At 40.2% G+C, this 14,641-nt stretch overlaps 1 protein-coding gene across 1 annotated transcript in view; it reads right to left on the bottom strand.

The window, feature by feature from the left end:
• The window catches only part of col22a1 (collagen, type XXII, alpha 1), a 50,040-nt gene that overhangs the window by 22,205 nt on the left and 13,194 nt on the right, over positions 1–14,641 (bottom strand). Inside the window, exons 11-26 of the mRNA XM_076755433.1 lie at positions 14,354–14,392; positions 12,629–12,682; positions 12,472–12,525; positions 12,314–12,367; positions 9,940–9,993; positions 9,796–9,840; positions 8,158–8,211; positions 7,986–8,039; positions 7,413–7,448; positions 6,839–6,868; positions 6,378–6,431; positions 6,192–6,245; positions 1,495–1,548; positions 811–864; positions 638–691; positions 452–505 (exon numbers count right to left, since the gene is read on the bottom strand). Of these exons, the coding sequence (XP_076611548.1) occupies positions 452–505; positions 638–691; positions 811–864; positions 1,495–1,548; positions 6,192–6,245; positions 6,378–6,431; positions 6,839–6,868; positions 7,413–7,448; positions 7,986–8,039; positions 8,158–8,211; positions 9,796–9,840; positions 9,940–9,993; positions 12,314–12,367; positions 12,472–12,525; positions 12,629–12,682; positions 14,354–14,392 (798 nt within the window). The remainder of the gene's footprint in view (positions 1–451; positions 506–637; positions 692–810; positions 865–1,494; positions 1,549–6,191; positions 6,246–6,377; positions 6,432–6,838; positions 6,869–7,412; positions 7,449–7,985; positions 8,040–8,157; positions 8,212–9,795; positions 9,841–9,939; positions 9,994–12,313; positions 12,368–12,471; positions 12,526–12,628; positions 12,683–14,353; positions 14,393–14,641) is intronic.

Raw genomic sequence — 14,641 nt, 5'->3', positions numbered from 1 at the left:
TATTTGAAACAAGCTATGTTTCTTCGAAAAACATTTTTCTTAAACTTGATTTTTAACCTGACCCAGTTTTGTCTGACTTGAATCATACATGAATCCCTCAAAAAACAGAGATTCAGCTTCTAACCAGACTAGCAATTGCTAGCTTCACATTTAGTTTCCCAGCAAAATTCTTAGCTTACATGTTTATGTTAAAGTTGCAGACCATAAAACCAAAACAATGAGCTAAAAGACACAAAGAATGTCAGTAGAACTGAGCAGAACTGCAGAGTGAGTAATAATTCTCTGTTTCTTCATCATTATAAGTGGTCCCTTTCACATTACGTTTAGTCATTAGAGTCATTGTTTATATAAAGGTTTTGAATGGTGCAGCTTTAAAGTGTAAAGATTTTCACTATGTATGGGAAGGCAACAGAAGCAAAAACAAGAACATTATTCTAAAGGTCATACTAACCATGGTACCGTCATTCCCAGGAAGGCCATCCAGACCGTCTTTACCAGGAAGACCCTTTGAAGATCAGTGACAAAAGGTTGACATTTAGTGACGTGAGCAGAGAAACGACAGAGATCAAACACCAATAACTGAAAGTACCATCGAAAACAAATGATGCTTCTGTTTTAGAATAAAAAGCCGACTCACAGGCTTTCCAGGCTCTCCAGGTTTGCCAGAAAATCCTATTTCACCAGGCAGACCCTTCAGAAAGAAAGAACACGTTAACATGCTGTTCATCCTGTGACAGAAATGTATTCTTTGGCAAAAGAAATTGTGATATTTAAGAAACAGTGTCCTGATTGGTGTGTCTGGTCACTTACAGGAGGTCCTGTGTGTCCTTGGTTTCCTGGTGGCCCAGGTGAACCCTGAGGACCCTGCAAAATAAAAAAGTAACATCAGTGACAATGTTTTTCACTGGATCAATTCAGAATTGCATTCATATAATGTGGGGTTTTGAAGGTCTCTTTATCTTTTGGGAAAAAATAACAGAAACATTGTGCCAATAAGAAACATATTTGGATTATCCTCTTGCCAAATAAAACAAACTTCCCCAAGAATTTCTTTTCATACTGACCTCTAAAGGACAGTATTAGTTAGTACCACTGAGCAGCCACTAGAGGGAGGTATTAAAGCACTATTTACAGCTCTTTCAACCTTGCATACCACTTGAAGACAGGTGCATTTCTATTTTGCTCCAGGGAGTCATTTGGAAAATTAATTGACATAACCTGTTGGTTTTAATCTAGACTGTTTATTTCCCCTCTATTAAAACACACAGTGAAGACACCTTTGAGAGAGCAGTAATTTTGTGCTTTGTGGGTCACATCAAATATTGAGCAACCCACACAATTAAAATACCAAATTAATTCTCCTCATTTCTCCTTGAGAGGTCATTCAGGTGCAAGAACAAGCACCAGCCGTAGCTGTACATAAAAAAAGGTTATTTTAAACAAGTGTATTACCAGTATGTGTGAAATTGAAATATGAAATGGAATTGTTCTTACAGGGGGTCCAGGAAGGCCGTCCACTCCAGGCAATCCACTCTCACCTTTCTTTCCCTGAAGGACAACAGTGAAATTAAATGAAAAATTAAACGTAAACACATTCAAAAAGGACGACTGTTTCCAGGGCTGCAGACACTACGGAAACATTCTTAAAGTCTCTCTACTTTCATTTATATGTTATTTTTTGCAAATATTTTGACTTTATGAAGGTATTTACACATTTACAGATGAAATTTGTCTGTTGTGAATGAGAGCAGTATCTGAATTACTGTGAGCTGTCAAGGTAATCCAGAGATCTGAGATCTACTGACTGTTTCCCCAAATGATTGGCCCAGAAGGTGTCAATCAAACTTAAGTATGCATGTGAGACCTGGCCCTAGAGACAGAGAGATATCAGGCTCATCTTGCTTTGATATCTCACAAAACCTTTAGTGTCTGGAACACCATGAGTCTATGTTAACACAGACATCTTTCACATGTGTTTTAACATAAAAAAGGATTATGCCACAGCTGCAGCTGAAGCTAAAAATGAATTTACTTACAGATTGTTTTCCTAGCTGTTGTCTGTAATTGGAAAATATCCATTCTAATGAACCAACGTCTTGGTAATTGAGTCAGTTATTCCACATAACTAAGTGGGGCAGCAGCTGGATCCAGAACAGTGAGGAAAAGAAGTAAAACTCCAGCCGAAGCTCACAAATGAGCTTAAGAGAGCAGCAGCAATTCATGACTGTGATTGGTTTGGTGAAGAAAAACATTCTAAATTATTTGATTCCGTTGATTTCGATATAGTAATTAATACCAGACGGACATATGATAGTCCTGAGTGCTCAACACACTGCAGCTCAAGAAAACACATGAAAATAGACTGCATAGCATTTACAAACACATGGCAACCGTATCTGGGCATGTTCAACACTTTTAAATGTCCCCCTGGCAACAGTTCTGTGGTCATCTGCACTACTTGCACCATTTCTGATGAGTATGCGTTGTCAAATTGGTCATTTTTTGTTCTTTTGCATGTGTTTTCCTAAGCTGTATTGAATTCTGAAGATAACATATGACATATAGACATATAGAACTATGGACCCATGTCAAAATAAAGCTAATTTCCTTCAACAAACTATTTCAAATGTTAAGTTAAAAGAACACATATATTCCACAATACCGTCACATACGACCGTCCACAGGAAAGTCCTGGCATTTTCTCCTTAATTCTTTTTTTGTCTTATTTTTCTTTGTGTTTGTTGATGCTGTCCTCTGCAGGCCTATAAGACTCTTCATATTCCAGCCCAGGCTGCTCTCAGCTGTCATATCAGGGTAGTGGTGAACACACAGGCCTCTGCAGTGGTGACACACACCACCGATGCGAGCTTTGCTCCGAGGGAGGTGAGAGGCTCAATCTATACCAATTCAACCATATAGCACACTCCTATCAGCACTGGCAATAGTGGCGACCACCCTATTATCACAGCTCTCTGCCTACCTTCACCCCCTCCTCCCTGTGCATCTTCAGCTGAGGTATAACAACCCTAAAGCTGGGGGAAAATAGGTCAAGTGCCTCACCATCTGTCTGTTTCTTTTAGGATTCACTTGGAAAGCATCACACAGAGCTGTAAACACGCTTCAGCGGGACCTCCAATAATATCAGAAAATAAAAGCAAAGCTGCCCAGAGGGAGATTTTCTGGATATGGAATCTGAACTCATGTGATCGCTTTATTCATGTTAACTATAAATCCCTCAATCTCAGAGAAGCTTGTCTGGCTGTGGACAAAGTGCATTCTGGTGGTAGAAAAGTCTTTCATTGCTGGCCAGAGGAGGTTTGCTGTGCCGCTGCTGCCCAACTGAGCAGCTGCAAATGTTGATTCCAACATATTGCTGATGAGAAGTTAATTGCTCTCTGTAGAGGAGGGGAATGGAGGTCACTATCTTTGTTAATGTTTTGGAAGAACAAATTATGTAGAACCACTGTGTCTGTTTTAATTACACACTGCTGTGTGATGGGACCAGTGTGGAGTGAGACAGCAGGAAAAGAACACGAGAGACAAGGGGCAGTTCTGGTAGATCGACTAAACAGATATATAAACGCAACGTTTCTGTTTTTGTTCCCACTTCAAATAAAAGATCTAAGCTTTCTCTGTGAACACAACAGACTTCTTTCCCACTAATGTTGTCCACAAATTTGATTAAATCCACGTTCGTGAGCACCTCTCCTTTGCCAAGTAAATCCTTCCACCTGACAGGTGTGGCATACCAAGATGCTGCAATATTGCACAGGTGTGCCTTGGTCATAATAAAAGTCTAAAATGTGCAGTTTTATCTTCAAAAAGACATTTATGAGGCACTGAGACAGATATGCATTACAGTATCTGCTGCGACCACCATTTGTCTCATGCAGTGCAACACATCTCCTTCGCAGAGTTGATCAGGTTGTTGATTTTGGCCTGTGAATTGTTGGCTCACCCCTCTTTAATGGCTGTGTGTTGCTGGATATTGGAAGGAAATGGAACACACTGTCATACATGTCAGTCCAGAGCATCCCAGACATGTGGAGGCCATGCAAGAACTGGGATGTTTTCAGCTTCCAGGAATTGTGTACAGATCCTTGCAACATGGGGGTGCATTATCATGTTGCAATAAGTGGTGATGGCGGTGGATGAACGGCATTACAATGGGCCTCAGGGTCTTGTCACGGTGCCCATACCATAATCCTACTGCCACATGGGGCTGTCCGCTCACAACATGGATATAACCAAACCGCTCACCCACACGATGCCATACACACTGTCTGCCACCTGCCCAGTACAGTGAAAACTGGGATTCATCCGTGAAGAGAACACTCCTCCAAAGTGCCAGACACCATTGAAGGCAAGTACTCGGCCACTCGAGTCAGTTACAACGAACTGCAGTCAAGTCAAGATCCCGGCGAGGACAACAAACACGCAAATGAGCTTTCCTGAGATTCTGACTGTGCAGCCTCTGTGCAGACTGCTGCATCAGCTGTTTGGGAGGCTGGTCTCAGATTGTCTTGCAGGTGAAGAAGCCAGATGTAGAGGTCCTGGGCTGCCGTGATTACAAGTGATCTGCGACTGTGAGTCCGGTTGAAGGTACTTCCAAACTCTTGGAAACGACATTGCAGACGGCTTGTGGTACTGAAATAAACATTGGGCGACAGCTCTGCTCGACAGTCAGCATGACAACTGCATGCTGCCTTAAAACGTGTGACATCTGTAGTGTTGTTGTGTGATAAAACTGCAGATTTTAGAGTGGCCTTTCATGTCACCAGCCCAAGGTACACCTGTATAATAATCATGCTGTTTAATGAGCAACTTGATATTCCACATCAAGTTGCTCATCTTGGTGCACCCAAACACATATTTTAAAAAAACTGTGAACAAAATTTTAGAGAAATAAGCCTTTTGTGTGCATTTCTATTTTTGCTCAGTGTAATTCCATAAACACATAATCATTAGCATGAAGAAAAAATGATCAGTTTTCTTCATTAGATGATCCCAGTGGATCATGATAAATACAGTTATGGGAATACAGTATAAACGCCCAATTACTGTATTTTAAAGGTTTGTTCGAGAAGAGCTTCTCTGGGGGCATAATAATCTCATTTTAGTCAAAACTCTGTATACAGTTTTTCTGCATAGCTAATGACAGAGTAAAAGCAGTGAAAAGCATAGTATTTCCAAGACACCATGCATGAAAATATCTCTGATGTATTTTTCTCATTGTCACACAAAATTATTGTTTTGCAATTTAAGCAAACTGAGGCTTGGTTTCTCATGCTCACAAAAAGTCTGTTATGATGAACTGGTTTCAGTTTTTATCTTTGAAGTCAATGAAGTCATTCATTAATAATGTTTACTTATTATGTTTTGAAAAAAAAATATATGATCCAGAAACATCACGTTTCTCTCAAAACTTATTTTCTCTTGCAGTTTGGAAGTATATAAATGTAATTTCCAGGAGACCAGGTTGCATGCTGTGATCATGAAATAATGAAAGAAACTTTTCATTTAACATCATCACCTGATGTGTGCTTTGTGGTCTTCCATAGAAAAGGCAAGAGGTAAGAGAGGAGGAGGCTAAAATCTAGTGAGAAAGATATTTCTTGCCTGAAATGAAGTCTTCCAGGCAGACTGTCCTGTCAGTGTCTACTAGGATCAACAAATCGCTAAACTCCACAGCAACTACATCCTAACCCTAAACTCAGCATAGCTCAATACATCACCTAGGTTGTGGTAGGTAGATAGGGCCATTGTTGGTGTGAATGTCTGCCATCCAAGATGGAGTGATTTGTATGCAGGTGGAGAAGTACTGCCTGAGAGGCTGAAGTCCCTGATGTAATTTTCCATACAAAATTATAAATTAATGGTTCCGTCAAAGTTCAGTTTTCTGTATTACCCTAAATCATGAATGCCAGGTTCATAAATAAAAAGGAAGAATGATGGATTGCCACTTAAGATTTTCTTTGCCAATCAAGCAGCCAATTAGCAAACCTGAACCCCTTTTTTCCAATTATATAGCAGCCTTAAGATTCATTCTACCTCCAGAAATGTTTTGTTTCTGAGAAATGTTTACAACATAACAGCTTTGTTGAGAATCTCCTGGTACAGTTTAGGGTCTCAGTGCTGAAGTGATGAAGAAATGCAGAGATGAAATGTTCAGATCAAAATGAGAGTCTTACCCTCTGGCCAAACTCTCCAGGTTCCCCAGGTAGACCCAGTTGCCCCGGAGGACCCTGAGGAATGAAATGTTCAGCTTTTCATGAAATGCTCAGCGTTACATCTGGACAGGTGTTTAAAAATATCAAAAGCTAAAAAGCAGCTAAGAGGAAACATGGAAACAGGAAGTAATAAATCGCGTTCCTTACCGCAGGCCCTGGGGGGCCAACAGGCCCTGGAGGCCCAGGAGGTCCAGCATCTCCCTAAAACAGGTCAAACACATTAATGAGTATATACGCATATATGAGTGTATATATGTATATATGTTATAGTTAGTTAGTTATAAATTATTATAGTTAGTTTACACTGTTCTGTTGAAAATATTCAGGTAACAAATCCATGAAATCATACAGTTTGTACACATAGAGACCAATTTTTTAAAAAGACATAAAGCACTATGGGGTCCATAGTTGTGTAGTTTTTGTGTTGTTTTCCTGACTGGATTAACACTGCATTAATAAAAAAAAATGAAACCCAATTCTTTTCCTAATATCTAGTAGTTAATTATACCATACAATACTATACTCATATCATTACTACCATGAGGTAGTCTTTACATGTGTATTTACTGAGACAGACTACACTATTTAATTATTGAGCAGTTACTCACCTTTTCACCCCGTAAGCCTTCTTGTTGAACCTGAAAAAAAAAAAAGACAAATTGTTTTTTCCTGTTTGTGTGTGTGTGTGTGTGTGTGTGTGTGTGTGTGTGTGTGTGTGTGTGTGTGTTTCAAAACATTTGCTATCAAAAACCCTCTGTGGCTTCATGTGGAAAAGATAATGTTGCTTCTCCTGTCAAATTACTTCTGTGACCAGAAAAAATTTGTAATCTTTTCTTGAAAATGACTGAAATGATTAATCGGTTGTGGGTGGCCACATTATTTCTCATTAATCAGAGAATCGACTAATTGTTTAGCTTCCTTTGTCTAAACATGTGCTCTCCGTTAAAGAACAAGGTCAGTAGGTCAGTCTTCTTCATCATTATGCTGCCTGGCTTGTTTAAAATGATCTTCATAAAAATGCATAACTGATCACAGATGAAAAGTACAACATAAACTTTAATTGTATGTTTGCTGTTCATCTGTCTAACTCCATCACTCCACTGCTCTTCATCACTAAACAAGCCTGTAATCCCTAAGAATATAAGTCTTCTTCTGTCCTTTTGGTCTACTTTTGGTACTTACCACATCCCCAGGTAATCCGGGAAGGCCTCTCTCCCCCTGTGATGTTAGCACACAAGGATGAAAACCCCATCATTAGAATCAAGAGACTTTCAGGGTAAAGCACCTCGGGCATTATGGTAATGATACGGCAACGACTATAATTTATGAGATGATGTGTGTTAAAGAGTGTACTTATTGTAGGCCTAAAGGAAAAGTGAATCTTGTGAGTAAAGCACTGTGGAAATTCTTTGTCCATATGTGTGTATGCGTGTGTCCCTGTGCATGCATATGGGTGTGGTATAAGCATCTGTGCACCGCTGGAAGAATCATCAAAGTCAGTAATTACAGTCAGACAAATGAACTCTGCATTTTATTTTCTCAGACAAATGAGTGGGCTGACTTTGATGGTGCACAGAGGAGACGGAGGAATGTCTGGAGAGTGCAGACAGTAGCTTGGGAAAATGATGATACCTCTTTGAAATGATTTATATCAGCGCAGCTCCGTAACATTGTGCTTACAGCAATATCCTATTTGAATTGCTTCTAATCAAGTGAGCAGTGTTTTGCATACAGCACAGGAGTGAGGGGTCATACCTTGTCGCCCTTAATTCCGCTGGGCCCGGGTGTACCGACCAGTCCTCTCAAACCCTAATCAGTTTTAAACAAAAGTTTCATCAGCACAAAGATGACTCACCAAATCTGTCACAGATTAATATCTGCGGTCTGTTTGTAAATGCAGGATTTTTAAGTGAAGATCATGACTTACATCTTTCCCAGGAACACCAGGTTTGCCAGGTAATCCATCCAAACCTGGCTCGCCCTAAAATGAAAATGGGAGCAAGAAAGTCACTTTAAAATAAGTTGCTAACTGTCAAAGACAATGAAAGGCTGAAATATTAATTCTGGCCATGTCATGTAATTAAATACCAGTTTTTGTACCCATAGATTGAATTAAAGTGATCTATAAAGTAATAAAAACTGTGTGCAAGTGTAGCGATAGCTGCCAGGCAAGAAACGACTTGAGTCAACAGCCAAGCTAGTGGCTCTGTGAAGCTGTACTGAGACACAGTGAACTCCTTAAAACATCCATGACAACGGTGATTTGAGCTAAATGCTAACATGCTCACAATGAAAATGGTAACATGTTAACAGCATGTACACGCTGTTAACATAGCTTCACATATTATGTGAAGCTATCTCAAAGGATATGTGAAAGCTTCGACTTGTGGTGGTGCTAGATTATAAAGTCAGCAGATCACCAAAGTCCTGAGGAGTCATCATCTGGGCACCATTTATATCTGGCCATCCATCCAGGGGAGGTTGTATTTTTGTCAGGACCACAATGGTAGACCGACTGCCCTGCATTACCATCCCTAGAGCCATGCTGCTACCATGGCTAATAGAGAGCAGATATCAAAGCAGTGGACAGTGCTGTGAAACCCAGAACACATCCCTGACGTCAACCCCAGGAGCCTCGTCTATACCACCTATTCCCTTTATCACTTTACTGAGGCAAGTAGTTTTCCAGTTTTCACCTACAGGAAATTGCTTACTGACTGACTGACTGACTGACTGGCTGACAGACAGCTCTAAACCTGGCACCAGTATATATGAATGAAACTTCAGTATACCTAGAACCTGCTCCACATCCTCATGCCATATGGTAAAGTAATCAGTGTGATTCTGTGTTTACTACGTTACACAGATCCCTCCTTGTTAAAGTGCTTTGCAAGTTGACATGAAACAAAAGTAACTGCAATAACTGTTTCTTATGGCCTATTGTAGCTCAATCTATCACATGTAGTGTCACTGAAATCATGCAAAACATCTTGACAGCTTCACTTGAATTCAGAGCCCATTGTGATGCTGAGAGACAACATTTTGCTTATTTATTAGCAGTCTGACAATCCAACTTCATCGTGATGGCAAAAGGAGGAAGGTGTTAGCAACTGAGAGGAAACTTCAGACATCAACAAAGCTTTTAGTAGGCCTGAATGAGCTGCATTCTAGCCAAACGCCCCCACAGAATCCCAGACAGGAAGTGTGGAGAGTGAATCAAGGAAGCCACATCTGTTTACTCAATCACGCCCCTCAGTTCTCAGTTCCTCTGAGAAGAATGGTGTCTCTCAGAAGTTAACCCTGTCGTCAGGATCCGCAGTATGAACTCTGCTCTGTACAGGTGCAATCTAACATCGTGGTTTGTACCTCAGGACACGCTGGGAAAACATGGAAAGTAATTGAGTAACTCTCTCTTGTCTCTCAGCAACTGCGGTTTTGCAGAAGTACTCTTGAGCAAGCTGCTGAACTCAAGCAGCTCCTGTGTAAGTCTGTGTGAACTGTGAGGATGTGTCACATCTGCCTTCATGATTCAAGCCTTCAAAGGAACTGCTGGAGTATTACTTACCCTGGTTCCTGAATTTCCTTTTTCACCTTTTCCACCTGATTCACCCTACAACAACAACAACAAAAAAAAAATCACAATTTGTAAAATGAATTTATTATCTACCATGTCAGATCTTAACCAGTCACGCATTCAGATTATACTCACAGTGACACCTTTTGGTCCAGGCAATCCAGGAATTCCTGCGTCCCCTTGGACTCCCTGTATGATATAAATTGAACAACATTATATTAGTGGATGTTATTGACTTGGGACCATCCAAAGTGTCAGCAGTACTTACTCAGCAATATACAGCAGGCCAGCTGGGGAACCGCTGACTCAGAGCTCAATCAATCTAAGAAATTTAACTGACCAACTAAGAAACCTGATACCCCCAAAAAAGAAACAGCAGTTGTCATTGACAAGACCCCCCATGGGAGAACTTTGCCCTTTGACCTCACTTTCCTGCTTTCCTCTTGCAAAGAATGAAGGAAGCATGTCTTCTCACAATCATTTGGAAGGTATCTTTATTTTTACCATTTCTCCTATATCATGTATGACATTTTCTCATCTAAATGATACAACTCAGTGTGCCTTGTTCTCTTTAATTGCAGTGGTTCCTCAGAAAAGCTGTTGACTTGCCTGATATTCAAAGCTATAACTAACTAATATTTACACAATGGAAGCCATTCGAAGCTGTAAAGACTGTATAACTAAAAACTTTTTTAACCTTTTAGCTCTTAATCAGGTATATCATGATCAACATGTGAAGGAAAATGATGCTTTAATCAGTATTGGCAGCTGATTTTTAAAGCTTTGTTGTTTCATTTGGTCTCTTTACAGTTCTCCAGAGTAAAATATTACTTCACTATGTATGCAGTGTAAAATAATTCATTCAACCGGCTTTTATCAGGAAAGACATTTTGACATGTCACGGAGGAAAGCCACAGGTATAAATAATAAAACTCACGATGGCTGAATTCCATTTGGCTCACTGTCATGGTGTCTTTGCTGATGTTATTGATAGCACCTGTGCATTTCCTGCTTTTGCTGCCGTGAAATGGGCCTATTGCTTTATATAAGTAAATCAGCTGTCTACCAGGTTCAGGCTAACAGCCTGCTGGCAAGAACATTTTTGTCACTTAAAAGCTTCATTATTAACAATACTTTGTTGTAAGTATGAGAGAGCAGAGAAACTTCACAACAAACCACATCCTGTCATATTGATGCCTTATGCAGATGTATTGGCTAATGAAGTAGCAAATGATTGCATATTTAGACATAAGATAAGTCTTTTTTGATCCCTCAGAGGGAAAATTTGGGTGTGAAAGAAGCACAAAGACAGAAATAAAGAGAGATAAATAGATTAACTTATACAATAAATAATTGTGTATAAAATAAAATAGAGTAGAATAAAATAGAAAGTATACAAGAGCAGTTACACTCAAACTCAAATTACAAGCAAATCTGGCATACATGGAGCAACATTACCATGAATTCTGCCCCCCCTGAGTGTAAGTCCATTATGTACTCTCCTTTTTGTTTTGTTTTGGCCTCTACCAACTCCAGAGAAATGTATCTGTCTCTTTAGCTGCCAACAAGATGTCTGTATTAACTAGCTACTGATAGTCACTAAAGTTGTCTGTCTGCCTTTTACGCAAGGTAGTTAGCATCCAGGGCTCATCAGAGAAATGGAGACTAGTGAAAGCAAAAACACTGTGCAATACATGCCATGCAGTAAAAACACAGCAATGAGCTAAACAGGTGAATAAGATTACTTTTGATGATAATTCTCAGGGAATTCTGTCTTTGTGAGTGACCCCTTTCACTGACATTACACACAGACATTTGATTCATTGTATAATTGCAAGGCTAGCCAACAATGGATAAGCAGTTGTCAAAATGAGGTAATAGGTTTCCATGAGTGTTCAGCTTCTTACACAATTACTGTGTTTAATACTACAGTAATAATTATACTATTAAACTTTATTTGCATGGCACCCTTCATACAAGAATTGCTGCTCAAAGAAGAAAGGAAATTGCATCCACAAAGTGCTTCACAAGGGGATCTCTATTTTCTTATACAGTAGTCTTTCACATGCATTTACATTCCCATGAGAGTAGCATTCAGCCGTGATTTAGATACTCCCCATATTGTATCAAAAGGGGGCGATCACTCCCTCCTGTCTTGGGTCAAACAGCCTGTCACAGTCTATTGGCCAAACCTGAGCCAGCAACCCTCCCTCCTCCCCTTCTGGCTCTTTCACCAGCTGCTGCTTCATCCAAGGAAAAGTCGACCAAACTGGCCTCTTTTTTCACAGGAAATCGATAACAGGCTGAGAGGTAATTGTCCAGAAAAACATATGTACGCCCACTTAACAGAACAAGTGCGTCTCTGAGATCAGTGCCAAAACCAGAATGACTAAAGATATCCTTTTTTTTTTTTTTTTTTTACCCGCATCAACGTTATTTTAAAGTCCTTCCAACAGTGAGCCAAATGCATGTGCACTGGATTAAAAATAGGAAGCCCATGTTCACACACCTTTAGTCCAGCTGGGCCTGGCAGCCCTGGATCACCAGCCACTCCTGCTGCACCCTGTTCACAAAAAAAAAAACAAAACAAAACATACAGATGAAAACATTCACATTTGGAAACGATTTGCACACCCTGCCTGAAATATCAAAAAACGTGCTTCTTACTTTATCTCCTTTGTCTCCAGATAAGCCATCAATACCTGGCACACCACCAACTCCCTGTGAGATGATTGGAAATACATAATTAATACCAGCATCTGGACTTTTTAGATCCAACATCTGAAAGAATTCCTCCACACGTCCAGGTTCACAAGGGCCACACCTTCTCTCCTTTTTGTCCAGGAGCACCTGTCAACCCTATGCTGCCTGTATCACCCTGTAAACAGAAGGCAAGTATTTACTTTGACTGGTCTGTAACACAGAAGCATGCAGGATGGCCGGCAACACAGGTGGCGACGGCGTGCTGTCAACCTGGAGTCATCACAGAACGTGGTTTAGTACATGGTGGTTGGAGGATTAATGTAGAACACAGTACAAATGTTAGAGACGAACAGACTTGATTAATCAAACAGTGGAACGTACAGTAAAAAAGACATTTTCGCAGTTAATGTTACAAACAGAACACAAAGAGTTACACAAGTGAAGATACACAAAGCACGCACAAACTTTTGAGTAAATGTTTGGGAGCCAGAATATGCTAACAGCTGTCCACAGCTTCACCAAGACCCACGATGGTCTGGTCGCACATCCAAGCATAGACTCAAGGAACAATGGCTTTGCATTGTCTTCAGAGTGTTGCGCTGTTGGTTTGTACACTGATGTCATACGCTAAGCCAAGGAATCCCATGGAATTCAAAAGCTGGACTGAATGAAAAGTAATGGCTGTTAAATTACACAGTACCACGAGGTCTTGTCCACCGCAAGACTTCCCTCTGCTTCATAAACCACTTTACAAGTCACAGAAAATTGCCCTTTAATTATTTTAGGAGCTTATATCATTTTAACACACGTCATTTCTTTCATCACAGAGATGAGGAGAAGGGCCCCTGTGCCCTATAACGAAAAAGACATTATCTATTACGACGCTGCTACATGGAGAATTGCCTGTTCTTTTCGGATAAAGATGCAATTAGAAGCAATCAATGCCGGATGAATCCACTTTCACCCCGCGCCACTCGATGACCGAGCCATTTATAACCACTGCTTGAAGTTGGCTTACGTCATGTTTTTGCATCAACTTTAGAAGACTTAAAAACAACAAATTGCTGCCTTCTCTCAGAGAAAGTGAAGACAGATGCTCATGCAGACAGTAAGAAATAGAAAAGCAACAGGGATGCTCCGCATTAAAGTTTGATTTAATGCAGTTTTATCAAGGCAGCGAGATTTCCAGCAGCAACAACTACAAAATGAAATAAATTTATCATGAAATGACTTCTGCTGACTGTCTGGCTGCATTACTGATGTTAAAATGAGAAAGTTCCCTCCAATGTTTTTAAACACAGAGAAAGGGGTTTTTAACTGTTAGGTAGATTACAATCCGAAAGAACTGCATTCTCCAAACTATCATAAACAAAGCCGATAAGAAGGTAAGAAGACTGTGTCTCATCTTCCACACCTCTTTTGCAATTTAAGTGTCCCTCTCTGGACAGCTTGAATGATGCATGCTGAGAACTTTGTCTCAAGGAATAAATTATACTGCAAGACTCCCAGCTGGCACTGCCAGGCAGTACAGAGGCTGTGATTTGAGCTGGGTGGGCGCCTGCATAGGCCTGCACTCTCTGCTACACATCCTCTGTGGTAACCTGTCCTGTAATTCTGACAATAACAGCTATGAGCATTTTCCTAGCCACTCCCTGGCAGAAAGGAGGTCAAAAAAGAAACATAAAACAAAAGATACGACAAGAGAAAGATGTGAAATATGTTTTTTAAGACAGAAATGAGGGAATAGCGTTTAAGATTTACATGCATATAAAATATGCACAAAGACCAACATGTATTTGGGTTGACATGATGCCCATGCAGCATCAGTAAGAGCAGGGCTACTTACCTTCTCCCCTCTGTCACCTTTGACAGAGATTACTTTGCCCTGCAAATAATTAATCGATAAGGATCAATTATTATCGAGGCAGCAAGAAAAGCAGATGAAATGATAGCTGGAAGGCATGCAATCTGATATAAGTGAAATGTGTCTGACAGTATGTCTACAGTACAAACAAAGCCTTGAAACTGTCATAGCAGCACTAAACACAATGTGCTGAAGAAACTCAATCAATTAGCCATTATCTCTCCATTAAAAGAAAAACGCTGGTTGTAAATATGCACACTTGAAGTTTTC

The sequence above is a fragment of the Chaetodon auriga genome, chromosome 17, assembly GCF_051107435.1.
Source record: "Chaetodon auriga isolate fChaAug3 chromosome 17, fChaAug3.hap1, whole genome shotgun sequence".
Taxonomy (NCBI): domain Eukaryota; kingdom Metazoa; phylum Chordata; class Actinopteri; order Chaetodontiformes; family Chaetodontidae; genus Chaetodon; species Chaetodon auriga.
Note: the sequence above shows the minus strand (reverse complement) of the source record. Positions and strands in the feature narration are given on the sequence as shown.